This window comes from Hyposmocoma kahamanoa, unplaced genomic scaffold, assembly GCF_003589595.1.
Source record: "Hyposmocoma kahamanoa isolate Upper Pololo Valley unplaced genomic scaffold, ASM358959v1 93, whole genome shotgun sequence".
Lineage (NCBI taxonomy): Eukaryota > Metazoa > Arthropoda > Insecta > Lepidoptera > Cosmopterigidae > Hyposmocoma > Hyposmocoma kahamanoa.
The window spans coordinates 3,337,669-3,365,496 of record NW_020654810.1 but is presented as its reverse complement, the minus strand read 5'-3'; the positions used below and the strand labels follow the sequence as shown (position 1 = coordinate 3,365,496).

General features: G+C 37.0%; 1 protein-coding gene across 1 annotated transcript in view; it reads right to left on the bottom strand.

Moving 5' to 3' along the window:
• LOC113237617 (peroxisomal acyl-coenzyme A oxidase 3) overlaps positions 1-27,828 on the bottom strand; it is a 51,005-nt gene that overhangs the window by 21,428 nt on the left and 1,749 nt on the right. Inside the window, exons 3-7 of the mRNA XM_026474215.1 lie at positions 17,872-18,033; positions 16,366-16,524; positions 12,895-13,042; positions 1,857-2,031; positions 1,211-1,316 (exon numbers count right to left, since the gene is read on the bottom strand). Coding sequence (XP_026330000.1) covers positions 1,211-1,316; positions 1,857-2,031; positions 12,895-13,042; positions 16,366-16,524; positions 17,872-18,033 — 750 coding nt within the window. The remainder of the gene's footprint in view (positions 1-1,210; positions 1,317-1,856; positions 2,032-12,894; positions 13,043-16,365; positions 16,525-17,871; positions 18,034-27,828) is intronic.

The window sequence follows — 27,828 nt, the reverse complement described above, 5'->3', positions numbered from 1 at the left end:
TTCATTATCTAATCACACTAAAGGTTTTTATTTAAAATATCTATTTGAGAGATAATTAACATATGATATTAATCGTATAATACGTAATATCGTAAAATCACATTTTAGTTCAGTAATAAGTTTAAGTAGTATTACAATGGCATTAAAAATTATTATCAGTGTTCAAAACAACAGCAAATCAAATTATAACATAAACGATATAAAAAAAAAAACAACTTAACGAAACCTAACATGTTTTCAGAATTTAATGGTAAATATTAAACAAAAATGTTTTCAGAATTTAATGGTAAATATTATTCATAGCTCTGTGGGTAAGTAGTTCCTTGGTATAACCGGGAGTACCGGGAATCTATAATAGCGGTACCGGGACTGATTGAATTTCGTCAGTACCGGGATTTCCGGGACCGGAAAATCCCGGGGCAATTCAAATTGAGCATACGTCGATCATTACCAACTTGCCAACGCACACTTGCCTTATAAATATGTTTTGTTATGTTTGTCACTACACTTTCTTACACACCGCAACGCTCCTTTATCACCCGAGATTGAAATTGTTGTACATTTCACTAAACTACAAGAACTATACACATAGAGTACGTTATACTGCCTCCTATACATTTAACTGCCTCCGTGGCCGAACGGTTACCATGCCGGACTGCCACGCAGAGGTCCTAGGTTCGATTCCCGGGCCGGGAGAAATATTTGTATGGACTACATTTATTTCTCTCGTGAGTTTGGGTGTAATTTGTGTTTGTCTGTGTATGTGTCCATGGCACCCGCGACGCAGGGTTTCCCTAGTGCGGGGCTATGTTGAGTGTGTGCGTTATTATTATTATTATTATACTTCCCAAAGAATTTTTTATATTTTTGATATTAAACTCACATTCAAATAACCTCTGGTACATCAGCAAAGCCCGTATTCCGTTTTATTATTATAATAAATTGAAAGCAACGATGAATCCGAAATAGTGGGTCAAATGAGATCCACTAACCCGCATGTACTTATACGACTCTATTCGTGGCGACGGTACTACATCAAAGCAAAACGCCGTAAGTGATCTACTGTGAAAGCAGCTAAAGTAAACAAGTCTTGTGAACCATGTCCCCGACAATGAGGCCGGGCTAAATCTCGAGTGTGACGAGATCCTGAGTGGGCACCACGACTCTGTTGTTCAAACAACCTTTGAACATTCCACTACAGGCGAATGACCCAAAAATAGACTGCAAGGAAGCGCTTCAGCAGCACGAACTCGAACTCAGCAAGATAAACTATCAAAAACCAGGCTGCAAGATAATGCTTCAACGGCACTTTACGCCTAGGAGACACTTAGATTTTAGAGTTAGAGTTGTAAATGTAAATTTGTACATATAGCAATTAATTTATTACTAAATTCAGTCTTTCAACAGCAGTCGAAGTCGAAGTTTAATTTATCTCCTGCTACTCGTAGCATCCTATCACTGTGGCCAAGACACTTTTACCCATCAGTAGATCGGTCTTGTGAGTCTGTGAGACGGCATAGTGAGAATATCCATCCCAGTACACCCTTATTTCCTTCCCTCCATGCTTCTGTTGCCTTAGGTCTCACGGCGCAGATATCTCGTACTAATCTATATATTTATTCAGCACACTTATATGGTTAGAGCTAAGGCCTTATTACTTAGGGTAAAAAGGCTTACACCTAAGGGCGCTAGGGTTCTTCATGCCCTACCTTATTAAGTTCATTCCTGTACAGTTTGTCGACGACTACAGACATACAGATATGCAATAGTCGGTAGATAGTACACCCGTTTATACCGTAATTGGTGCCATCCATTGTTACCATGGCCCAAAGTCGGTTAAACCAATCTCAACTCACCCGTTATCAATCCCGTTGACGCCAACCTTCTCGCCCATGTCTCCAACGATGAGGCCGGGGTAAGTCTCGAGGGTATCGGGATCCCGAATAGGCACTACGAATCCATGCAGGCCATGGTTGCTGCCATCGGGGGTTATCAGCTGGGCGAAGAGGAGTGTATGCGTGCAGGTTCTACCTGTTATCAGAATAGGATCCATTCTATGAAATTATCATTTTTCATAATAGAATTGGTATCATGTCAAGTTTACTTGCAGATTCTATGTTCAATAATACGAGGTTTTTTATAATATCAAGTGACGGAACAACCAAATCGTGCAGCATCCTCCGAAACCGGAACGCAGCAATGTTCACATGCAATGCATTGGAAGCAGATACTACAGGTTCACTGCACGGACGTAACATAGAGTGGATAATACATCACCGGAAATCTCAGAATGTTTATATTTTCTATATTTTTTAGTGTAAGTAAAAATATAACTTCTTCTTCTAATCGTATCGATGGCGTACACTATAATGCTTGCCATCGTGGTGAAAGCTGAAAGCGTGTACCGCTGCTGGTACCGCTTGTAATGCGGCCAGGAGAGTAGTAGCTTAGCGAGTTTAAAGTTCAAAATGGTAAAGAAATAGTGGTAATAAATCCAGTTTTATAAACATTATTTGTGATCTTTAAAATGTTTATCGTACGAGAGATTTTTGGTAACTGGTAAAAGTCAAAAAACTGAAGAAGAAGATGTGTTCGCTGCCGAGATGGCGCAGGGAGAGACGATGGAACGAAACAAAAACAGTATCGCGAGGCAAAATAATTATTAAAGAATGATTCAAAATTCAAAAATGAGTGGTCAGGAACTGGAGAAAAGGCGATAAAAAGGTGGAATTGCGAGGTAAGGAGGTCACATCGTCACAAAGGATTTGCCAATCGCCATAAATTATACGCCGATTATTGCCCAGGCTCTGCCAGACGTACAGGAAACGGATGGTACGTAGTGTGGGGAGGTTCCTTTCGTGCACCCACCACAGCAATATAGAACTATTTTGATTCGAAGTTTTGCCTTTAATTTTCAATAGTTCCGGTATTTCAGAACGAAGTGTTAGCCACTCTATGTTTATTAATTGATTGAAGATACATACTTCCGGACCCTATCCTACGTCAATAAAAATCTATAATAAACTCCCAGGATATTTAAAATCACTATAGAAAAAACTATTAATTTCTTAAAGTTATTACGATGTGGCCGTGTATTTCCAAGATAAATTATAGTTAATATTTACCCCTCCCCTTTTCCATGTTAGTTAGTGTATAAGAATATTCATAAGTATATTTTTGTTACCAGAACAGATGTAACACTTGTGCACTTATGAATAAATAAATAATTCAAGTACATACGTTTTCCGATCTTTGTTAATCGCAAAATAACTAAAAAAATATTTTCTTCGCTTTTTATGTGTAACACAAAATATTTACGTTTATTGACGACGTATGTAGCATAGTTAAAAACAGGTAGGTATAATAATATTTAATATGGCTTAGCATATCGTAACTGATTTACGATTATTTCGAAACGCCAGGTTGGATATACATATTATAAAAGTTTAATTATAAATCAATTACACACGATAATTATCTTTATTATTATGGTACAAGAACAAATAATCATTTCTTGCCCATTACATTAAAAAATTCAATTAAATTAGAAAAATTAAAATTGATATTTTTTGAAAGCATGTAAATTAAGTCACCTGTAAAGTTGTCAAAATTGAGATAAAACCGGTTGCCAGTTCACAGTCGATATATACACACATTACAAGGGTCTAGGTGTCATGGTATTTTTTTAATATACCTATTTGATTACCCAATCATAATCAAATAAAAATATTCCTATAAATTTGTTAAATTATTTATTTTTGAAATTGTGAAACTGACCAAAATTTTATAATAATAATAACGCACACACTCACCATAACCCCGCACTAGGGAAACCCTGTGTCGCGGGTGCCATGGACACACACATAGACAACCACAAATTACACCCAAACTCACGAGGGTAATAAATGTAGGCCATACAAATATTTCTCCCGGCCGGAATCGAACCCGGGACCTCTGCGTGGCAGTCCGGCATGGTAACCGTTCGGCCACTGAGGCAGTTAATTTTTTTTTTAATTTGTCTATTTCTGCCGGCAAGCAGTAATATGAGCATTACTGTGAACCGGTTGTGACGAGTAAGGGTGCTGGTGAAATTACAGGCACATGTGGCTTGTCATCTTATGCCTCAGGGTGCGGCGGCAGTGCCCCTAAGATCTTTGGGATTCAAAGCTCTCAGGGGCACAGCAACTGATACGGACCAAAGTGTCGCTTACCACCAGGCGCACAACTTGTCCGTCCCGTCACATGGTATCATAAAAAGCAACGTACGAAGAATAAACGCTCTCCTTAGAGAAGAACCGTGCCATGCAGTGTTACGGGTTAAACGCGATTGGTAACATATTTTTGTAGCAACATTGCAACAGCTATTTACATTGTTGCAAAAAACATTTTCGCTGTATAATATGTTATGTACACACGCCAGCACTTCAAGCTACACGTTGACGTATCTTGTTCCGTTGCACTGGAAGCGATTTGCGAACAAAAATGTGTAGTCTGATAAGCCGTTGTCCGTACATGACATACAACAATGAAAAGAACGCTATAAACATATTGTTTAGTAACCCTAGTATAAGTTATGTATTTTCACCGTATTACGAATTACCTGGACTCAAAGTACGGAATTCACTGTACTATGAGTACCTGAATGATGAAGAATTCATTCCGGGGCAATATCCAGAACACCCAGACCAGCAGGGCTTACGATTCATATAACGCAATTCATCTATTTGACTGTTCTATGGAGGTCTCGATAGAACACTGTCAAATAGATGAATTACGTTTTTTGGTTTTGTTTGAAAATTCATGGTATGACTTGTCAATTTTATTAATCATAATATGATTCTGCCAATGTGGCCTTTTTAGGTCCCCAGAACCAATTTCGAGAAGTTTATTTTCCAAATCGTTGGAATACCCAAGGTTAATATTTTATATTGTTTATTTTATATATATTATATTGTGTAGTATTAACTTGCAAAACAATAAAATAAGACGGTATGCCATTAATTATGTACCTTATTGGTCACGCTTATGTTTAGTAAAAACGTACCAAAAGCGATAGGCGAAGTCTACAGTTATTAAATGCTAAAATCCTTAAACTATCAAATGGATTTCCTTAATGGATTGAAATGGATTAGGGGGACTTGTGCAAAGTCAGGAAAATGGATTAGGAGGACCATACACATGATCAGCAGAGCAGATGGATTCCCTTAATGCAATAGAGTGTGCTATCGTGATCATGGTTAGTAGAGTAGATTAGGAGGACCCGTGCATGGTCAGCAGAGTGGATTAGAGGGCCCCGAATTGGGTTAGCGTGATGGGTAGTTACTTTACCTTAGCTTTATTTAGGATTAAAAAATGGGTCTCTTCAACATTGAAGCGTGTATCACTGCCGGTGTGAATGTGTACTGCTTAAGTAAGACCCAATAAAACGCGATGATCGGTTGGAGTGTCGTTTTATAAGAGTGTAACTTGCCTTGTTTGATTATACCTTCAGGTAATTTGGTTGAAAACCTTCTTTCATTCGTCGTTATTCAAATACAGTTCAAGAAATGTTGCCGAAACGTTCAGATACGTGGCATCTGTTACATTGACATTATCAACTAATACAGGGTGGAGCATTTACAGTGGTCCAAACATTGTTTTTAGGCAGAGGACGCGATTGGTATTTTATAAGGGTCGTTACAACACCATCCATCAAGAAAAAAATTATTATGGGCTCTGTACACGAGCCACTCGACTGAAAGTAGTACAGCTGTCCAAAATTTCTTTTTATTTAAGAAGGTTACTGTAGGCACGGACAACGCCACATCAGACTACACATTTTTGTTCGAAAATCACCTCCTGTGCAACGGAACAAGATACGTCAATGTGTATAGCTTGATGTGCTGGCGTGTGTACAAAAGATGTTACGCAACAAGCCAAAAAACCTCTGTTTCTCTCTGCCTTGCTGAATGGTTCTGGTAGTTTGCCTTTTCGAATTGATGTAGCGACTTCAGTCAAAGGCAGTTCAGTCAAAGGGTTTTCTTGCGAAGGTTTGAGCTATAGGCAATTTATTTTGGAGTGTTTATATACCGGTAATTGATTGCAACATGTCCACACGTAGCGCGTGCTCTTATCAGGATTATGGCCTTGCGGCTTACGAGATTTCGCTTTTAGTAGTCACCCGTAGCAAATTTCCGATATTCAACCGTTTATTTATGGCGCTACTTTAGTGAATGTGAGAAAAGTTTGTGGCAAGATTTGGTTTCGGTTTCAGATTTATAATTAAAATACATATTTAATGTTTCTTTAGAAGTTTTCAGAATAGAATATTTCAATGAACAATATGATTATCATTTCTTCTTAAAGTGCCTCTCCACTATTGGGGGTTGGCCGTTACCTAACGTGGCAAACTTGTACCTGTCCATGGCCAAACGAAACAGTTGTTCTGGCTCATTACTCCGGTCAGCTCCCATCGTTACTAATATAAACAATATTACTTAACATGAAACAAAGTAGGGTGATGGCACCAATGATCGACATTGTAAGGAAAGTGTGTCTTTAAATTTGCAACAACTTTTTGTTTTTAAACATATATCAATTATATCGAGATTTTCGCGAGAAAATTGACAGTTCGAAGTAGAGATAAATTTTATCTACGGGCCTAAGCCTGCAGGTCTTTTCCTGGTTAGTGTAGGGATATCAGTCATAAATTGTATATTATTGCAGAGGTCGGGAAGTAAGAGCTTATGCACATAGCGAATTTTATACGCACCGACGACGCGCCATCATCGATAAAATCGAATAAAACGCGCGTAAACATCGCATTGCAAGCAAAAAGCTTATAAACTCCACTGGAGTTTACATTTAGAAGTTCATGTAGTTGCCGCAGTCCGCTACAATGTCAGAATTCTAAACAGTATTGTCCCATTGCGATGTGTAGAATGATAATTACGTATGTCAACAGTGATCAACAATTGGTTCAAAAAGAGGAAATCGAACAAAGCACGTGATTGAGGAAGTCTTCACGTAAAACTCACCGAATATGAGTTCACCGCATTTGCGTTAACGTAATTTTGATATAAAGGAAGTAAATTTAATACATTTCATGGATTTGGATTCAAAGACTTCAGTCGAAATAGAAACAATAAACATAGAAGGGGATCGTTCGTTATATTTACAGTAAAATACCTGAGAATCCTCATCATTTCTAGTAATAGAGTTGTTTTCGTTTGTATGGAACGCTGACAAGATTCAATGAAACTCGTAGTCTTCTTTTTTCCATATTATTGAATTTAATGGCCTCGTCCTGATCCACATTTCTCGTGATAACTTTGATTAAAGATCCCAAAGGATTAATGAGGCGTCTCTTTTGTCGACTATTCGGAATTTATTTTTCTAACGTCATATTTAACTACATATATTTTAATATTAAAACCAAAACCAAAGGTTAACGACAAACAAACGTTACATAACGCATAGAAATATTCGTAAGGTCTGAATCGATCCGAAGCTCTGAAGCCTGAATGTAAACGTATGCGTTTAGGTTTTTATTTAGATTAATTTTATATTTATAAGGATTAAATTTAAAACTTAACGCAAACGCTATAGTTAAATTTACATATTTGACAAGTTACACTAAGTTGGTAGAGCGGTTGCCCTAGATTGGCAAAACAGACACAGGTTCATGTCTTGTCAGATCGAAGGAATTTTTGTATGTGTTCAATCTTTGTATCAATAATTATAACAAATTAATGTAGTAATTTCACAAAAAAGAAATGAATATCATGCTAGTAAAACATATAATATTTGTCATAGACGGCCAAGACGCGCCTGGCCGGTCGGAGCGAATCCGGCTGAATTTAGTGAATAATTCGAGTGCTCTGATTGACCGGGTGGCACCCGCGGCGCATTAATAGAGCCGGTACGATGTGGGAGACGCCATATCGGCGTATATAATTATATTACAGAGTATTTTTTTAATGGGACAGTATGGGGAAATCAGAAAACATAGAAGATACAAGGAAACTGTCTTAGGTTTTTTTGGAAAAACCATTTTGGCATAGTCAATTTAAGGTATGAATTTTTAAAAATTAAATTTTACCAATTTCTGCTGTCCCAATTTTTGTCTTCCGATACAATAAAGTCCTCCTTATAAGATAATGAGCTAGATAGAGTAAGATATGACTAAAAGCATTAAAAAAAATTGTCCATTTCACTCATTGACTTACAAATAAATGGACGACGGGTCTAATACAAAAACCACGAAAAAAATGTCCCAAGTCAACCTATTTAAACGTGTAAAGGAATATGAAAAAGCTAAAACGTTGAATTTAAATTGTAATGTCATCGCAGTACTGTCTAATTTTGCTTGCTTCGCTGTCAGTCGAACAAACGAAGACTAAAGCGTGAATGACGCTTTGTATACGATTTTAACGCCCTATAAGTTCGGACACTTTTTAGCGCGGACCCGACGTCCATATAATTGTAAGTCAATGATTTTACTCATTTGTGTAGGAAAAAATATTTCATGGAATTTTTTTTTACTTCTATTTTAGATGAAATAGACGACTACTCTCGTCTTCACGGTGCTCATTGGCCTTATGGTAGAGAGGTTTTCGTTAGCGATGATAAAACTCTCGCTATATGGATCAACGTTCATGATCACACGCGCGTGCCTGTTTCCACACCTACAGATGTTCCTGGAGAAATTGGCTTACCTTTCAGTAAATTCCATACAACGAATAATCCCTTCATGAAACAATCGATCAGCACTAAACAAATTTTGATCAATTTTATTCGTTTTTATGGACAACTTACGCTTGTCAAAAAATTGACCAAGCCAAATATATTTTCACAAACAAAGACTTAATGGTTCCTAAGACAGTTTCCTAGTATTTTCTATGGTTTCGGATTTCCTCATACTCTCGCATTTAAAAAAAAACACTACGTATACAAGAATCTTGTACGAATTGTGATTCATTCTTACTTCGACTTATAAGTCAGATGGGCATAACGTGTTGAAATAAGTTTCATAGAAGTGTATACAGTCCATTTGTATCCTAAGCTTCAATAAATTAAGATTACGAAGATTACGAGTTTCATTGAAGTAACCAACAAGCTGGTCCGTTTCGAGTTGGATACAGATCTTATAATATTTATTACAATAAACATATAGTCTGCCTTTTATGAAAACGGAATAAAATGACATTTGTAAAATTGTTAGTTTTCGCAAAATTTTCAATAGTCACGTAGTCGCTGTCGATAGTTTTTTTATGATACAAAATGATGGGACGAGCAAGTCGTGTGTGTGCTTTGTCAGAGCTTGAAGTCGCAAAGAACTGAGGGGCACTGCTCGTGACCCCTCAGACATAAGTTGACAAGTCCTATGTGCCTGTAATATCACCAGCACCCTTACCCTTCAAAACCGAACTGATTTACGGCAGAAATAGGAAAGATGGCAGTACTTTCCTGGACGAAAGTCTCGTGTGGAAGTTCACAAGAACCTCTACTGCTACTATATATGACGTCCATAATTGGACGTAGTAAAGCAAAAAGAATCCAATCCATAAAATTATCAAAATATGAATTATATGTACCAAACGGTTCCTAAACCTCTTAGATCAGCAAAAAATATCCAACATATAAACGTAAATAAATATCTCTGTGGAGTTACATATTATAAGTTTTGAAAACAAAACAAGAGTGAGAAAGACTTTTAAATTTCAAACTGCCATATCTCGAAAGTGACTGGATGTGAATTGGATCCTTTTTGTTTAACTACACATAACTGTAAATAGCATAAGAAACTTGATATAAATTGTGCAACGTATAAACTAGATACTATATGGTAGGTGCGGGAATTCCCGAACCCGCACGAAAATTCTTCGGAAGATGCGCGACCTGTTTCTTGACTAGTTTGTACATTATACAATTCACAGAACGTTCATATATACATGGTATGGTATGGGGTATGGTGTAACGGGCTGTTGTCCACAACTAGACGACCAAGCGCCTATTTTGCGTGTAAATAAACAAATAGATAATGATGGCAGTATTTGAACTAAATAAAACTAAACTAAATAAAAATTACACATACGTCGGTATCTGTAATTTTTATTTAGTTTGCTACGTTCGTAAGAACCACTTACAGCCCTGTTGTGGTTAAATAGTTTACGCATTACTGGATCAATAAGGTACGTCATACACGAGAATAATCGATTGTTTGTGTTATCAACACAATGGCATATCGATGAACAAACATGTGATGTTAGAATAATAATAATTTCCAAGTTGCAACGACTATAACACAATAGTTCTGTGAAGTTATGGCTAGACAATCGCTTGCACATGCAGAGCGTTTTAACATTTCAGAGGCTCATAGGTTAGCGTTAGGTATATTTACCTTGACCATCGAGTATATAACCAGAAATAGAGACGAAATAAGGGTCGGGCCATCCATCCCTGGCAACTCATAAGGTAAATAAATGGGCCTTATACCACTTTTAAATATCAACTCTCGTTTGCGCCGAAATCACCAATTAGATTGATTTGATTGTGTGTACGTCGTACGTACTCCGTATATTCCAAAAATATTCTGTATTTATTGTAATAAGGATAACACCTATAAACATTGGGTGCTGTTCTATTCTTTGGTGTGGGAACAACAGCAAAACATCTAATTACAAAACGGTATCGCATTTCATCGGTAATTAAATATTAAATATGTAATTTTTCAGTATTCGTCCATTATAGCAAAGCTCAAGTTAAACTGGTCGCTTTAAAGCGAAACAATTGACGACACCCGTTAATTGTTTCGAATTCGGCCTGGCTAATAATGTCATAGTAATGATATGGATATTAAATGACGTTTGTTCTCTATTTCTGGTTGTATACTCCATGTCAATACATTACGTTTTATTTTTATATGGAGAACGCATAAGTATGGTGCGTTTTCTACGAAACTGGTAAAGCATCTTGTTACAGAGAAGTTGAGAAAAACTAGAACCAATACACTGATTTCACTTAAATTCTGTACCGCTAGCGTTAGGTTTGTTAGCGGTAGGTCTAGAGTTAGATTTATTTACTTTCTTTATGTAAAATAGACGCAAGCTTGGTAATCTCATCTCATATGTGGCCATAGCATGAATAGAATAAGAATAATATTTTTTATAATTTTTTTTTAATGCGAATACTGAATCGGTAAGATCTAGAGTCATTCGTTCTTTCGTTTATAAGGTTAATGAACTATTGTTATACATTTTGAAGAACAAGGATAACGATATGAAATTGCGTATATAGCTCTATCTTTGTCGTTTAATCATGGCCGCGAACACAATTATCCAAAAAATGCCGGTTTTTGTAGTTTCAGTTTTTACATATTCGTTATTATTTACGTGTTTCTAATTATTCTCATGTATTGAACTGCATTAAAAATGTACTCCTCACCTTTTTCCAATATCAATTTGCTTATTTTTATTATTCCTTTTTATCTCGTTTGTCGCGCTCAAATTTTACATTGATAAAATTACTGTGCAGAACTCTCAAAATGTTTTAAAATCAGCTGTGACGCGACAAAAATATGACGTCATGGTGCTCGCCATGTTAGAGCTATTGTGATAAAATTTTAAAGTGCCGGTTTTTCACTCGACTGTGACAGTTAAATATAGGTATAGGTATAATAGCTTTATGCGGCGCATGCAACGAGAGCTAATATTATCAAGTATTCTTACAACTTCTAGATCGCAAGTAGAGGGAAACGTAGGGAGGAGGTAGACTGTTTTAGTAGCAGTAGAGCTCCCTGTGAAAGAATTCGTCCAGAGAAGTATTGCTACCACACCTATTTCTGCCGCCAAGCAGTAATGTAAGCATTACTGCGTTCCGGTTTTAAAGAGTAAGGGTGCTGGTGAAATTATAAGCACATGGGACTTGTCAACTTTCGTCTCTGGATGACAGAAGCAGTGGCAAAGTCCCTCAGATCTTATCGATTTAAAGCTCTGAGTGGCACTGCAACTGTTACGGACAGGAGTGTAGCTTACCATCAGGCGCACGACTTGAATCGCACCGTACAAACAATGCAGAGGTGACCTCGTAACAAACTCGATTTTTTTTTTCGAAGTAACGTTTGTTCGAATTTTCATTACACCGAAAATCGAATAATAACGAAATCGTTGTTCTTTCAGGATATGTTGGATGTTTATCGCAAAGTCACGATTAGGTTCGGTTAGATTAGTCAGATTTAAAAGTTTAAGTTTCGAGAGTTATGAAAATTCGATCAAACGTATTTTCTGGAAAATGTCATTTCGGACTACTGATAGGTAACCAGGTCCAGGTTAGAACCATTCGAAAAACCATGTTCCGGTCATCTGAGTTCGCTACCTATTTAGACTTCCAGATCGCTCATGGCTATTCATGATCCGGAGGAACACTCTCAAAAGGCGGTACTCTTTCGCGGGTTCACTACCTAGTGGTACATTTAACAAAGTTTTTCGAGCTCCTCAGCGTTCAGCATCCTAGCGCAATCACACGAACTCTTCGACGACGCCCTAATATCTTATTGTCTAAAACCACTAGTTTGCCCGATATTCTGTTTAAGTAAATAAAAAATTGATTGATTGGGACAAGTTTACATGGAAAGACGCCGCTGAATTACGAACGCGCAAACACGTTTATTCGGCCGAAAAATGTCTCTATGCAAAAATGATTTTTACTTAAGTCTCTCGTGGGAAAAGAAACATATCGTAGTAAGCACTTGTGATAATCGTTTGTTTAACACCTAGTAGCGGTCAATGGACATTGAGCGCGAATAATTCAGCTGCGTATTTTCAGCTATGTCCCTTCCCCAAATCGGCTGAAAAGGCAAAGGGTACAATACAAAATGACATGTAAAAACAAAGTAAAATGCAGCATCAGTTTTACCTAGATTACCAACCCAGCATTTAGCGGCCTCGAAATCGGGCGTGTGTATCACGAACTCGCGATGCTTCGGGTCGTACGTCGCCGTCGTGCGCATGAGTCGCGCATCCGACCCGTGCGCGATTTCTGTCAGCGCGAAACTTGCTAGTATCTGTTGACAATGTGGATTATTTTTTAAACAATATATTAAAATTTCGAAACTTCATTGCGCAAACTAATTTTTTTAATAATTCATTGAATTGAACAGCAATTTATTTTTATAAAGCAATTAATTGCCATTGACAAGTAAATTAATGGGAGTTCTTTTCCGATTCACAGCTGCGTATATTTTTTCTTTTTTTTTTAACAAACGACTATGGCCACGCCTAACTATGAGACCTGTATAGAATCCAGTGTTGTTGCGAATATCAGCATTCGTATCCGCGGGTAATCAGTATAAATTAAAATATCAGCATCCGCATTTATCGATGCTGATACTAATTGCGAATGCAGAAAAAGCAGTTTAGCTGTTGTTTTTAAAATATGACTGTGATAAAATTCCAGAACAATTAAACTAGGCAGATTGTCACAAAATCATTGAAATAATGTTTTATTGCAATACCAAAGAAAATAGAGGGCTTTTTCATGTAGACAGATTCAGTAAGGACGTACATGTTCCCGTTTTTTTAAATACATAAAATCAACATCAGCTGATATTAAGGTCCAAAATCAGGATGAGCATCCGCTGTTGTGTGAATAATCCGCATCAGTAACAACACCTATAGAAACCTAAGTACTCGATAAGTAAACGCATGATGATAGGAATGTTTGTTGAATGTAATAGGGGTTAAAGTATGAAATTGCCGATTTGTACTGAAAATCTAAATTGTTTATTTTTTAAATTTTTAACAAATTTATTTAAACAAAATAGTTGCCATTATTATCTATATATTGCTGCCATCTAATGGGAAGGTTATTAATGCCTTTGCGATAGAACTCCGACGATCTAGACTGCACAAACTGTGTGAAAGCATTTTGTACTGCCTCCTGGGAAGAAAACTTCTTGTCACGTAGATAATTGTTCAAATCACGAAAAAAATGGTAGTCCGTTGGAGCAAGGTCTGGTGAATACGGAGGATGACGAATGGTTTCTAACTGCAGTTCCTGAAGGGTCAAAATGGTTTCTCGTGCTGTGTGAGGTCTCGCGTTGTCGTGGAGCAATAATGGTGAAGATCGATTCATGAGTCGGGGCTGTTTTCCTGCTAGTTTTGTCAACATGGTTCGGAGTTCGGCACAATAGACATCTGCCGTTATTGCTTGACCAGATCGGAGAAAACTATAGTGAATAACACCATGCTGAGACCACCAAACAGTTACCATTACCTTTTTATTGGTAAGTTTTGCTTTAGGACACTGTTGTGGCATTTGACCTGGGGTCAGCCATTGCATTTTTCTTTTCCGGTTATCATAAAGAATCCACTTTTCATCACATGTTACAATTCGATCCAATATTCCTTCATTTCTGTACCGGTTCAACAAGGCAACACAAGTTTCAACACGCGTTTCTTTCTGCAGATCAGTCAAATCATGAGGCACCCATTTTTCGTATTTTTTTATTTTATTGATTTGACGCAAGTGAGTCAATATTGTGGGTAAGGTAACGTTAAACCATGCCGATAATTCCTGGGTAGTTTGACTAGGATCTGCTTCCACTATCTCTCTTAATTCATCGTTATTCACCTGTGTGGGCGGTCTTCCTCGTGACTCGTTCTTTAAGTCGAAATTTCCATCACGAAAGCGTTTAAACCAAAATCGCACGGTGCGTTCATTAGTAGACCCCTCTCCAAACGCAGCATTGATATTGCGGGCTGTTTCTGCCGCGTTAGTTCCGCGTCGGAACTCGTATTCAAAAATCACTCGAATTTTCGCAGTATCCATCTTTCTTGTCTAAATTGAATAACAAAAACAATTGAAAGTCGATATTCAAATGTTTCAAATAAAAAAAAAAAATCACAGAAACCATTTGAAAAAAGTTTCATTCGAAAACCTCAAACCATGAAGATTCTATGAAAATTCAAAGAACCTATTGCAATAAAACGGCAATTTCATACTTTAACCCCTAATATTACGAAGTATTGAGAATTTAAATGTATCTGTGGCCACATTGACATAACCGCTATATCGATTTTACGATGCACAAGACCTAGCTCGCGGTGGATCTCGACCTTGCAGACGGGTCTTAAGATTCAATCTGCAGGGTTAACACGACAGGGCGCGACAAGCGCGAGAGCGACATAAAGCGCGATATAATATGTCGCTCTCGAACAAGTCGCACCCTTTCGTGTTAGCCCTGCTGAAAAATTTACGCGTATACATTGTAATGATGACGTACAAATGCAAAGTCAACTCAAAGAACCATTTATTCCGCAGGTAAAATAAATTACATTTGAAAACGTCATTTTTTAAGCTACTGTGCTCTCTTCCATCAGAAGAACGAGCAAAAAACTCTGGATTGCTCTTTGTACAGTGTGGATGAGTTTCTTTTGAAACAATTTTAATTTTATTTTATTCGACAAGCAGTAGTTATACTACTTTATTTTATATTCATTATTATTATTATAGTTTTATTACTGACGATCATACTTATCCCTTGACATTGTATTTCCAATTGTAATATTGTGACATTGATAACATGAAATAAAGGATTCTATTCTATTCTATTCTTTTCAAATAAACTTAAATGCTTTGGAATACACTTTGAATCAAATTTGTATGAAATCTGGACCTATGTTGTACATACATCTTTATCTAACAAGTAGTCATAAATTTTGTAATATAACTTTTCAATTAAAATGAATGAATGAATGAATGAAATTTTATTTATTTCTCAATCACAAAACAGGCTTAAGAGTAAGGAACTTAAGGTTAAAATACAAGACTAAAAATTGGTCAGACTGTTTTGTGAGAGACTGGTGCCCGAGATAGGTATAGAAAAACCTGAATTACGGGTCACCAGGCTTCCACTCTGCAGTTGAGCAATTTGGTTGTGGCACAGAGGTTGTGACAAAGGATAAAATATATAAAAGTTAGTGGAATATTCCTGATTTAGAATAATAAAGGTACTAGTGAATTAAACTTAGTATTTAAAAGAACCCTCTCAAGGTTTACCACTAAGTAAAATACTTCTAATGTAAATTTTAAACTTCGGAATTTTATTGTAAAAACGTTTACCTTTGTTAAACGTAATCGTGGTATTATGACTTTAGATTACTTCATATTACGTTAATATTACGGACGTCTTTTTTCTTAATGAAATTATGGCCCGAAAATATTTAGGACTTTCTGAGGTTTTCGGAAGGTTATCGGGAAATATGTTAATGTCATCATTGCGTCGTCCTACCAAGCAGTTGAACCCGGGACCTGTTCATCCAATGCCCACAGTACAAACCTTGGGCGACCGAAGTCGTAGGATAATTTATCATTTATATCACTTACCTCCCGTTTAGAAATGGTCGCTTCGTAGAACTTGAGATGCCGCTCTGTACCCAACGAGAGTAGCGCGTTTGAGAACAAATATATTCCGATGGCCATTTTCACTGACACGCTCGGGTTCAGCGATTGTACTGCTTCATTTATTGTCATGAGGGCTCTTGTCTGTTGATCAAGGAATGATTTTCATCATCATTATATTGTCTCATTATACATCAACTCATTACACTCTCTCTCTTTCGCTGACGTCGCTAGCTCAGCAAGCCACCGTTTCGCACTAAACATTCACAAATGTACCGTAACTTAGTAATTAATACGTTCAGACAGGGATCAAAATGATTTCCATAAGTCTGTGGGCGCAGCCCTAAACATCATCCAAACTATTCATACAAAACTCACTCTCTCTTGTGACGCGCTCCGCAGCGAGCAACATACCGAGCACGAGTCTACTCCAAAAATTTGATTATTTTTGAGAGTGATTTTAGCGGCATTGTTAACTTTAGTACTGTCTCTCAAGGCGGCGTGAATTTCGTGCTCAACCTAACCTAACGTAACAATGTGAGTCAAAGGTGTAATCTTCTACAAAAAAGTGTCATAGTAATGGCTACGAAGGTCTACACAAACTTCCACGTGAAATTAGGAATTGCAATGATAGTGTAGAATTTAAGAAATTATTATCTAATAAACTGAATGATATGACATTCTAGAATATTGAAGATAAAATTTACAGTTTTTATTAGTATTAAGTTGCGTTAATTGGACTGAATGATTATAGTACATTACAATTTATTTCATTTGAGAATTACTAAAACTAAGAAAACTTTGTATATCACAAGGCGGATCACTGTGATTCAAAATTCGTTCAAGTAAGTACTTTATAACCTGTGTATCACGAAGAAAAAATAATTTAAAGGTTGCATAACGCCACAGAAATTCGAACTATCGACGTCTCAATTAAAAAGCAACCATTATCGATTTTATAAGTTTCATATTAAGGTTGCTTATATGACATTCAAGTAGTCACACAATACACCAGAAGGGCAAGCACGACAGGGCGGAACTGCCGCGAGAGCGACATGACATAAAGCGAGAGATCTCTATGCGAGAAAAGAAGTATGTCGCGCTTTATGGGTCGTAACACAAAACGCACGACCCATCGCGCATTCCTGCGATGTTAATCCTCTTTGTTTTTTTTCCTATATTTTCTTATCAATAACAGTAGTGCAACTCTTTTTTTAAGATCCAGGATCCCTGTCGCTACGTAGTTTAAAAAATACGTTCTGTATATGGTTGACGATCGTCGACGGAATGATCACCCGAACCGTGGCAGTGAGACGCTTTGCCGCACGAAACACCATCGCAGCAATTCGAGTCGCAATTTTGTGCGTTGCAAATTCGCATCGCCCCCATTCGCAGTTTTGTGTTTCGACCCCATGTCGCTCTTACGCAAGTCACGGCCTGTTGTACTAGCCCTATTAACACTTTATGAACATTTCTCATTCTAATACATACCCTTTTACTATAAGTGGATTTAAACATTTCATCTGTTAGAAATTTGTAAGAGTTGACCCTTTTCAGCTGCAGCTGGGTGATCCGCTTCTGTTCCTCCACTACTGGCGTCACGAGGTTGTGTGCGAATAGCGGATCCTTCTCCAGCGTACGCCATACTTTGTACTGAAACACATAACTTTATTTAGTACTTGTTTATTATTGTAATGATTGATTTGACTTAGGGAGTCAACACACGGAGCGGGTGAAGCCGGTTAGTAAAACTTTATATCCGTGTAATAGGACTCATTGTCACTGCATCGCCGCGTCCTGGGGGAAAAGCCGACACTCGGGGCGGTCTCGCAAAGCCCGAGAAAAGTTTCGAAAACTATCTATGAGAAATAAAATTTTTTCAGAAAAATAAATATTTATCCGGATATTTTTATAATACTTTTCCTATAATTTTCCACGTTTACCGATGAACCTGTCAAAAGTTGAAATTACTGAACGAAAACGATGGAGCCAAATAAAAAAGTTTCTTCGCTGTTGTGAAATATTTTTGAATCTCGTTTTTCTCTATGTAACTTTTAGCTATACAAGTTTATTTTATAATTAACGCTAAATAAAACTTTAAAAGATATAAACGTAGAACATAATTTGCGCCTTCGAAATTATGTATATTTTACCAAATTTTCAAATTTTTCCGGAAAATTTCCAGTAACATTTGAATTTTCTCGGAGAATTACCCAACAGTAGTCTCGAATGAATTAACCAAATTACCAAAAAATCATCGAGGCTCGAAATTCTCGAGACCGTGATTACCGGGATAGACGGCCCACCGTGTAATAAAAGCGAATAAGGCGTGGTACGTTTCGCGTCCGTAGTTGTTCAAGTAGAAGCAAATTTTGCATAAAACTTTTCCTGACCGGCTCAAGCTGATTTGCGATATTTAGTATGGTATCTACCAACTACCTACCTACTTGACTACCTTATTAATAATTGATTGACCACTGATATATTTTATTATATCTGTAAAGGCTATTAATACAGTTCAATAAGATTATAATTAATTAATATTGTTTCGATTTAATAGTATTTTTAATACCTTGTTTAGTCCACGAGGCTTTGCCGAGTAACGGTAAGCAAGTGTAAGTAAAGGTAGGAGATTTGAAGACCTAATTATATAAATGATTGCATACAATACTTTTTCGACGAGTAAATAAAATTATTAAATAGAACCAATATTTAATGTATATTTGTTAACAATCCATGACAACCATTGACTTTTTGTAATTATTATTATTAATTTATTTCTGGCCATGGAGACAAAGTCCTTCAGCCGAAAACATAAAAATAAGTTTTTCTGTAAATATGGCCGCCACAAAGAGGATAGGCAATTTGAGGCGGCGTGCTTGGATTGACTCGGGATTCCTTAGAACGGGCCGATACGGGTAGTTTAGTTCGAGATTCGTATAATTTCGCGTTTTAATCTTTAATTAAGGCACAATAGCACTATCCTATTCCACTTTAAACTAGATTTCACAAAATAATTGAAAGTCAAAATAAAAACGACACTTTTTCCCTCCAAAAGGTTCAGAGCGAATCCATTGACTTTTTGTAAGTCAATGATGACAACAAACGCATTTTTCTTTAATACATTTTTACCCATTTATTAGGGTAGGCAAAGGTTCCACCATACAGCCTCTTCATATATATTAGGCAAAAGCCATAAAAGCCAAATAAACGCTACAAAACCAAAAACCAAAGAGATAAAACAGAATTATAAAGAGTTCTTAGGTTTTCGCGATTGTTACAAAACAAAACGACGTTTCGGGTCGTTTACAGGTCCCATGCGATTTAAATCCGGAAAAATAGTTTCATTTCCTATAAGAATTATAAAGATTTATGGTCCGATTGCGAGACTTTTAGGCAATTAACACACTGCACCGCGCCCCGCGACGGCGCGCGGAGCTGCGTTTTTTAACGTTGTACTAAAGTACCTCAGTTTGTATGGAAAACACGCGCCGTCGAACACACTGACAACGTTTCTCTGCGCGGGAACGCGGCGCGCACGGTTTTACCGCGTCCCAGCGCCGAAGGGCGCGGCGAACCGCAGGGTATGGCACACTGCGTTCCGCAATACCGCACAACTTTTTAATCAATCTCTGTCTATTCCATTAATTGTCGTTCGGATTTTCCCCAAACAAATAATCAAAAGATTCAGTTGACATACGTGTGTAGTTGAAAAATTAATCTTCATATTTTCTTAAATTTTGTAATGAAGTTGAATGTTATCTTCGGTGTCATTTTATTTGAGTAACCAAAAACCAAATAAATTTTATAATAATAAATAAATAAGTTATACTGATAACTGCAGCGTCCTGAATGAGTAATGTATTTTTAACCATTCTTGTCAAAGAAGGATCTCAAGTACGTGTAAATCACTACAGCGATCAACTATCAAGCGAGGACTTTAAGTGGCGCGGGGCCGCTAGACCGCTGCCCCCGCACAGATTGAACCGCGCGTTGACGCGTCCCGCTCATCGTCGCGGGGCGCGGTGCAGTGTATTAATCGCCTTAGGCCAATTGAACGAATCAGGAGGCAGTATAGCGTTTGATATTTTAATTTGCAATAATACATTCTTTTTTTGAAACTCATTATAATTTTGTGTACAGTACTCTAATACTCATTAGCGTTCTGTGTACAAAACTTTCATGAAATTTTTTAGCTCAGTGGCGAGTGCCGTAGACAATGAAATTTTGATTCAGAAAACTAAAAAGAGCGCCTTTATAATACTGTTTATGAAATTATAATTGACAGAATAAAGTACGGGCACAGTAATAGGAAAAAACATTATTCTCTTTAAAATTGTTTTTACTTCTAACTTAATTGTTGCCGGTAAAGTACAATGTTTTTTATAGCAATATTCCTCGAAAATACTTTTCTTGTTAAACATACGCAATTTAACATTGATTTTTTATGTATATTAGGTAGTTATTTACTCTGTTAATGCGGCTCTATTAGCTTAACCTTTGACTTGGTAACATTTACAATATATCGTCATTTCAAATAAAAACTACAATTACTTTATTTGTATTGCAATAGAAAAAAAACAATATAATATATTACAAGGATATATGCAGATCTTTTAATAATTAATCAATAAAAATGAACGTGCTATAAAATGAAATTGGTCTATAAATCAGCTAGAGCTATGGACTACAAAGCTCTGGATGATGTTCTGCCATAATCCGTAACAATTAAGGACGCGCTACAAATTAACCAAAGATATTAAAATATTTGAAAACCACATCTAGTACAAATCGAAAAAAATCAGCAACACGCAATTGCTTATCAATTATACATTACGTACGTTTCACTTTTTTTTCCGGATCTTTGTTCATTATTGAAAGTGTCAGCCTCATTAGAAAAACAATAAATAAAAAAAACACTAAACAGTGTTCAAACAGATAAATCTAAAACTCTATCAACCAAACATGTATACAAAATGTTCTCGGCTTTACTCCTTGGCTCAGACTAAAGTTTATTCAAATAAAATAAGATTTCGGGCTCTCTTCAGGTTCCATCGTTACAACTGACTTTTTTGGGTGTATATTTTAAAATATTTGAATGAGACGAGGAGCAAGAATAGGCTATAATAACACCATTACTTTTTTTTAAATATTTTTTACAAGACCTTTAAAAAACTATTGTCTTGTGACGGGGCGAAAAAGTCGTGCGTCTTGTGGTAAGAGACACGCCTGTCTATAACAGTTAGTGTCACTCAAAGAAAAATTACTACTGTGCCCGTCGCCCTAAGACATAAAGGTAATAAGTCCAGTGCTTGTAGTTTCACCTGCACCCTAACTTGGCGGCAGAATTAGGTATTACCGAATTCTAAGGGAATATATACTCGCGGACACATAAATCGAGCCACCTTGCATTATTATTCTTAAAAAGCAGAACACAAAAATATTGTGGGAGTGTATTATACTCTACAGGAGCTGTGTTTCGAGCTTAATTTCAAATTTTCTAAAATAAAAAACGTAATAAAATGTACGGTGTTGGACATGAAACTATCGTTTTCGGATATTGTTTTAGTAGCAGTAGAGCTCCTTGTGAAAGAGTACGTCTGGGGAAGTACTGCTACCTTACCTATTTCTGCCGCCAAGCAGTAATGTCAGCGTTACTGTGTTTGTACTGTACCGGTTTTGAAGGGTAAGGGTGCTGGTGAAATTACAGGCACATGGGACTTGTCAACTTACGTCTCAGGGTGACTGGCGCAGTGGCAGTGCCCTTCAAATCTTTGTGACTTAAAGCTCCGAGTGGCACTGCAACTGCTAAGGACAGGCCTTGTTCGTCCCGTCACTTAATATAAAAAAAAAAGATCGCGTATATTTCTTTATTCAAACAAACCAACATTTCGGTCTATTCATAGGTCCCATGGTCAAGGCTGACAGAGATAGTATTAAGTATCAACCTGTTATGTCTAATAATAATCCAAACCACCCTATTCATACTATAGTTTTTAAAAATTATTAATACAAATAACTTATTCTGTGCAGTGTTGTTAGCTAAATTAATATCATTTCCACCAATGCGTTATTACACATTTTAGGGAAGCACCACATTTATGTACATGGAATAGTATTAAGCTGGTAAAAAAAACTGTAAGCGGAAACTCTTATTGCATGGAATAAAGATCTTTCTGACCGGCTCAAGCCGATAAGTGTGGTTACTCCTTTATCATAAACAGATGACATAACAATAATTTGATAATAGCGACCTTGCGCAGAGGCCAAGGCCATCTGCTAATACAGAAATTCCGCAATAGATAGATATGACATTTTTGGGCATGTTTGAAACAGGTTTTTAAAGATTTTTAACTTTATTTTATAATTTATGAATCTGCTAAACAAATTTGTAATTTTCACAGTTGTTATGTGGCTGTATGTAGATAGTGTTCGATCGTGGAAATATGTAAATACAAAAATATGTTTTACAGAAAAACTAAAATATTTATGTGAATATTTTTTCTGAATTCTGAAAAGTATTTTTGCAACAAATCTAACATCCGTATATACGTGATATGGTAAAGATTTATGGGACGCTTCTATATCTATTATAGAATATTAAAATAAATAGACTCTTCATTGCTACTATATAAATCATTGTTAGGTATGACTTAGAACTTGGTACTTGGTACTTGGTGTAACGGGCTGGTGTCCGCAACTCGACGACAAGGCGCCTATTTTGCGTGTGACTATGACTAAGAAATGGGGAATAATAATAATCTTTATTTATCAAACAAATGCAGTATTACAAAGGAATGCCGTATAATATAAACAATTCGCAGCTTTTCAAGGAAACTGGTCCAAAATCGTTAATAAACACCAGTTTGAATTTGAGTGTTTTCAGTTATTCTATTTTATTCCACATATTAAAAGGCCATAAAAAAATCTAGACCCTACAACATTACAGATATTTAAATAAGTTTTGTGATTTCATTTTTATGTGGTCACTTAATACGCACATAGTGAAGCGGAGATGGTTTCAATGGTATACTATATGAATACTATCTCCGAGAAAGAACCGCGTATTATATTTTTTAAATAAAAAGGAAAACCAAAATCAAAAGATTACAATTCACTGGAAAGTAGCGAAACCATAGAAGATAAATATGACATTGACAATTAAAATGTCAAATATCACGTGTCAAAAAAGCTAAAGCTAGTGCTTACTGCTTAGATGGAAAGCAAAATTGGGTTTTATTCCGGAAGTACGTCATACAGACGACAACTTTCAAAACTCGATTTCATTTTTTATTTTTTTTCTCAATAACTACTAGTTAAAAATTACAAAAAAAATATGAATATGATGACAAAACATGGATTTATAAGGACAAATTTTGTAAAGGGCACATTGGAAAAATGTGCTACTGTCAATTACAAAACTTTTCTTCTAAATACACCTTAGTGAATAATTGCTTCTTCTTGTTGAGTCAATGACAAAAACCAACAAAAAAAAACATGTTAAATTTCTTTGGCCTAGTAAGCAGCCACCTCAATGCCCCTATCCGTTACCTTCAGCAGATCTTCGCGAGAGGTGCACAGTAGGCTCGAGAGTAGGTGAGACATACTTTGTGTGAGGGATCCGAAAGCACAATGTTTTTTAATAGGGTTGATATAGCCCCACTTCATCATGTCGTAGTCACTAATAGAATAGAACAAAATATAAAAATTCCATGATTTTAGGCGAATGTATTATCCACTTTGAGTATTACTTTACGTTGAAAATCCAAATACAAAGACACGACAACAAGCACATAGAAAAATTCGTGAGGTCCGCTGATTCGTTCCGTGGCTTAGTTGGTATAACGTCTGTCACGGTATGCTAGAAGACGTCGGTTCGAATTCGGCCGGATCGAAGGAATTTTTTCCAAGTATTCGATCTTTGTATTAATAATTATAAGAAATCCAATTGTCTTATATTATTCTCTTTCTTATATACGAAATTTCTGTAAACAGATTAATTAATATAAAATATAGCTTTTAATCCAACAATTTATAAAAAATCTTAAGTCATTTAAAGACTTAATATGTAATACATAATATGTTTGATATCAACCATATCAACACACACAATCTAGCAATGTGCTGCGAAATAATAAGAAAATTGATACCCAATAACTGTGTAATATGATAATCCCTTAATCCTCTCTTAAATACACAAACAATACTTTTTAAAGATAAAAACCTATAACGATAACAACACTTCTAACACTTCTGATGTAATATCAGACTTGTTGACTCTGCCACGCAATATACTTTTTTTTTACATCAAATATAGGTGCGCATTTGACCTCCATCTCACCTGACGGAAAGTGACGATGAGGTCGACGATGGAGCATGCACACCTAAATAATGCCTATTCACTCTCGCCTTGAAAAGGTCCAAGTTATAACGTTCAGGAAAAAGTCTGCAGGTAGGGAATTCCACTCCATAGCCATTCGCCATATAAATGTAGAAGCGTAACGCTTCGCGCGAATCTTTGGGATATCCACAACATAGGGGTGGAACCCAAGCCTACGCCTAGTCCCCCGGTAATGGAAAGAGGAAGGCAGAATTAAATCGTGTAATTCCATCGCATGCTCTCCGTGATATATCCTGTAAAATACCGATAAGCAGGCAACTTTAAGGCGGTGATCAAGGCTCTGCAGCTTCGCCTCAACTAATTCCGAGTCACCTATAAGCCTCTTGACACGGTTGTCAATTGAATCCAAAGTGGCCAGTTGATATATAGCAGAGCCATCCCAGAGGTGGCAGCAGTATTCCACGCACGATCGGACTTGTGCTTGGTACAGTTGAAGCAACTGTCCCGGTGTAAAGTAACGCCTCACCTGGAAAGGATCCCAAGCTTCCTTGCTGCATTTTTGGCCATGGATTCAATGTGCCGAAGTTCAAATTGGACGATAGGTTCATTCCAACTAGCTGGAGACAATCGGCTATCGGTATGGATATATCACGAAAAGTCGGAGTCAACTCAAAGGGACTCCGTTTTGTGGAGAATAGACACGCCTGCGTTTTGGTAGCGTTAAATTTGACAAGATTGGCATTGCCCCAATCGGAGACTGCCTGAAGTGTCAAACCTAACCGGCTAACCATGGACTCTCGACAAGACTGGGTTTCCTTTCCACTGACTCTTGCATTGGTCAAGTACCTATCTACAACTGTGCTGTCATCAGCATACGCAAAAGTACCTGGAATTAACATATCATTGATATGCAGCAGAAAAAGAGTTGCAGACAGCACGGAACCCTGAGGAACTCTATCGCCATATGTTCGGAGGAGTAGCCTTCTAAGACCACTTGAATCGAACGTTCGAACGTGTGGTTGTGGATGCCCAACCAAAGAGTCCGGATCAGTTGTCAGCAGAAGGTCCAAGCAATTAGCCGTATGAGATTCAACATACATAATAAGTGACTCATTTTATTATAATAATAATATGAGGCTAGTGATGTCCTTTGAAAGCATTTTTTTATGTAGTAATAATTTTTAATTGTATTAATTGCAGTTTCTTTTCAGGTGTGCACTTCTTTATTTTTAGAGAATTCTCAATCATTGCAGTCCATGTCAGAATATCACCACACTGTACTCCATATATCCATTTAGTAGCAGTAGACCTCCTTGTGAAAGAGCTTGTCCAGAGAAGTAATGCCACTTTATCTATTACTGCTGCCAAGCAGTAATGTGAGCATTACTGCGATCAGGGTTTTGAAGAATAAAGGTGCTGGTGAAATTACAGGCACATGGAACTTGTCAACTTATGTCTCAGGGTGACGGGCGCATTGGCAGTGCCTCTCAGATAATAATAGTAACGATTCAAAGGGGCATAGGAACTGCTATGGACAGGCATGTCGCTTAGGGGTACCTAAGTGGTACCTGGTGGTAACCAGGTGCGCAAATTTGGTTTCCGTCACTTGGTATCATAAAAAATAATAATCTCCTTTTTATATTCTGTTATGATCCTGATAATAACAAATAATCTTTTTTTATGGCATAAAATATTACTATATCGAAAGTATGTACAAGCGCAGCCAGACTAACGCCGAAACGTAGTTTATGTTACATTGCATTAAAACATGTTTTGTATAATTTTTTTGTGTAAATAAATAAATACAAAAAAATAAAAAGGAACTGGGGTGAAGAGATCTCAAATTTTTTTGGTTAGGTCGAGAACGGATTATGGAATTCCTGCTGGCTTCTGTACAAGGAATTTTTCTAAGGGACAGGTCAATCCAGGTAATCGTAAATAGCTACTCATCTGCTCTTCACGGCATCAATATGAGCTCCAGGATCTGTCCTTTTCACCGCTCTATTGTAACTGAAAATCAACGACCTGATGAAGATGCCCGGTATCTTGGGTTATGCCGACGACAACACAGTGATGGAGAGTTACGTGGCAAATTAAAAGATCCGGTGCAAACGAGAGATGATGATCTCACGGTTAAACCTAAGCCTGATAGTGGCTTCTGATTGGGAAGGTGCGATATGCGTCACTCTTCTCGACAAAACGTCGTGTGACCTCTACCTCACTACCGTCTTTCGGAGATATGCCTGTGCCGATATGTGACGACCTCGGGCTACTTGGTTTGGACTTACCGTTCAACGTTAACTTTGACCAAAACGACTGCCAAAAAGCTATGCGTCCTTTTCAAGGTCAGACAGTATTTCACGCCTGAACACCTTTAGATCTCACTAAACTACAAGTGCGATCGTATACAGAGTACTGCTGCCTTTAGGACGTCTGTGTCAGATTCTAGTAAGCTGTCTTGGACTCAGTGGAACGAAATGCAAGCAAACGACTCTTTCGTGTGGAGTCGAAAGTACCAAATCTCGACCACCGGAAAAAAAGTGGCTTGTCGGTTTTCTATTAAATTTACCCGACATTTCGAAAATTGTGCAAGAATTTTTCAACTTAATTCTACCTTCAAGAGTAACCAAATCCTGCAATGATGGACTGGGACCAAACATCAGCTTGACGTGCGGAGAAAAATGGTCCTTGGGGTATCTGGACATGTTTTTATGCATTGGGGCTGAACGGTCTATTTCGAAAGTAAGCGCCACATAGAGAATGAAATAGCCCCTGTGGTATCCGAATCTGTTATAGTCAGCCTAACCGTCTCTCTCGAAAATCAATATGGCGTACGAATTGGAACATCGATACGTTACAAGTGAATGTAGACAATCTGTTACATCCTTATCCCACAGTTGCTATTATATTAAAAAACGTAAAGTAATATATAACAAGATTCCAAGGAAAACAATACTAATATATTTAGTATGATACCATGGAAAACTTTTTTATAATAAATTAGGATTCTCTCACATAGTAGAAACATTTTTGAATGACCAGTGGGTATGGTCTGTCTGTACAATATGTTCTGGGGAAGAAGTGGGAAGTTCTCAACTAAAAGTATG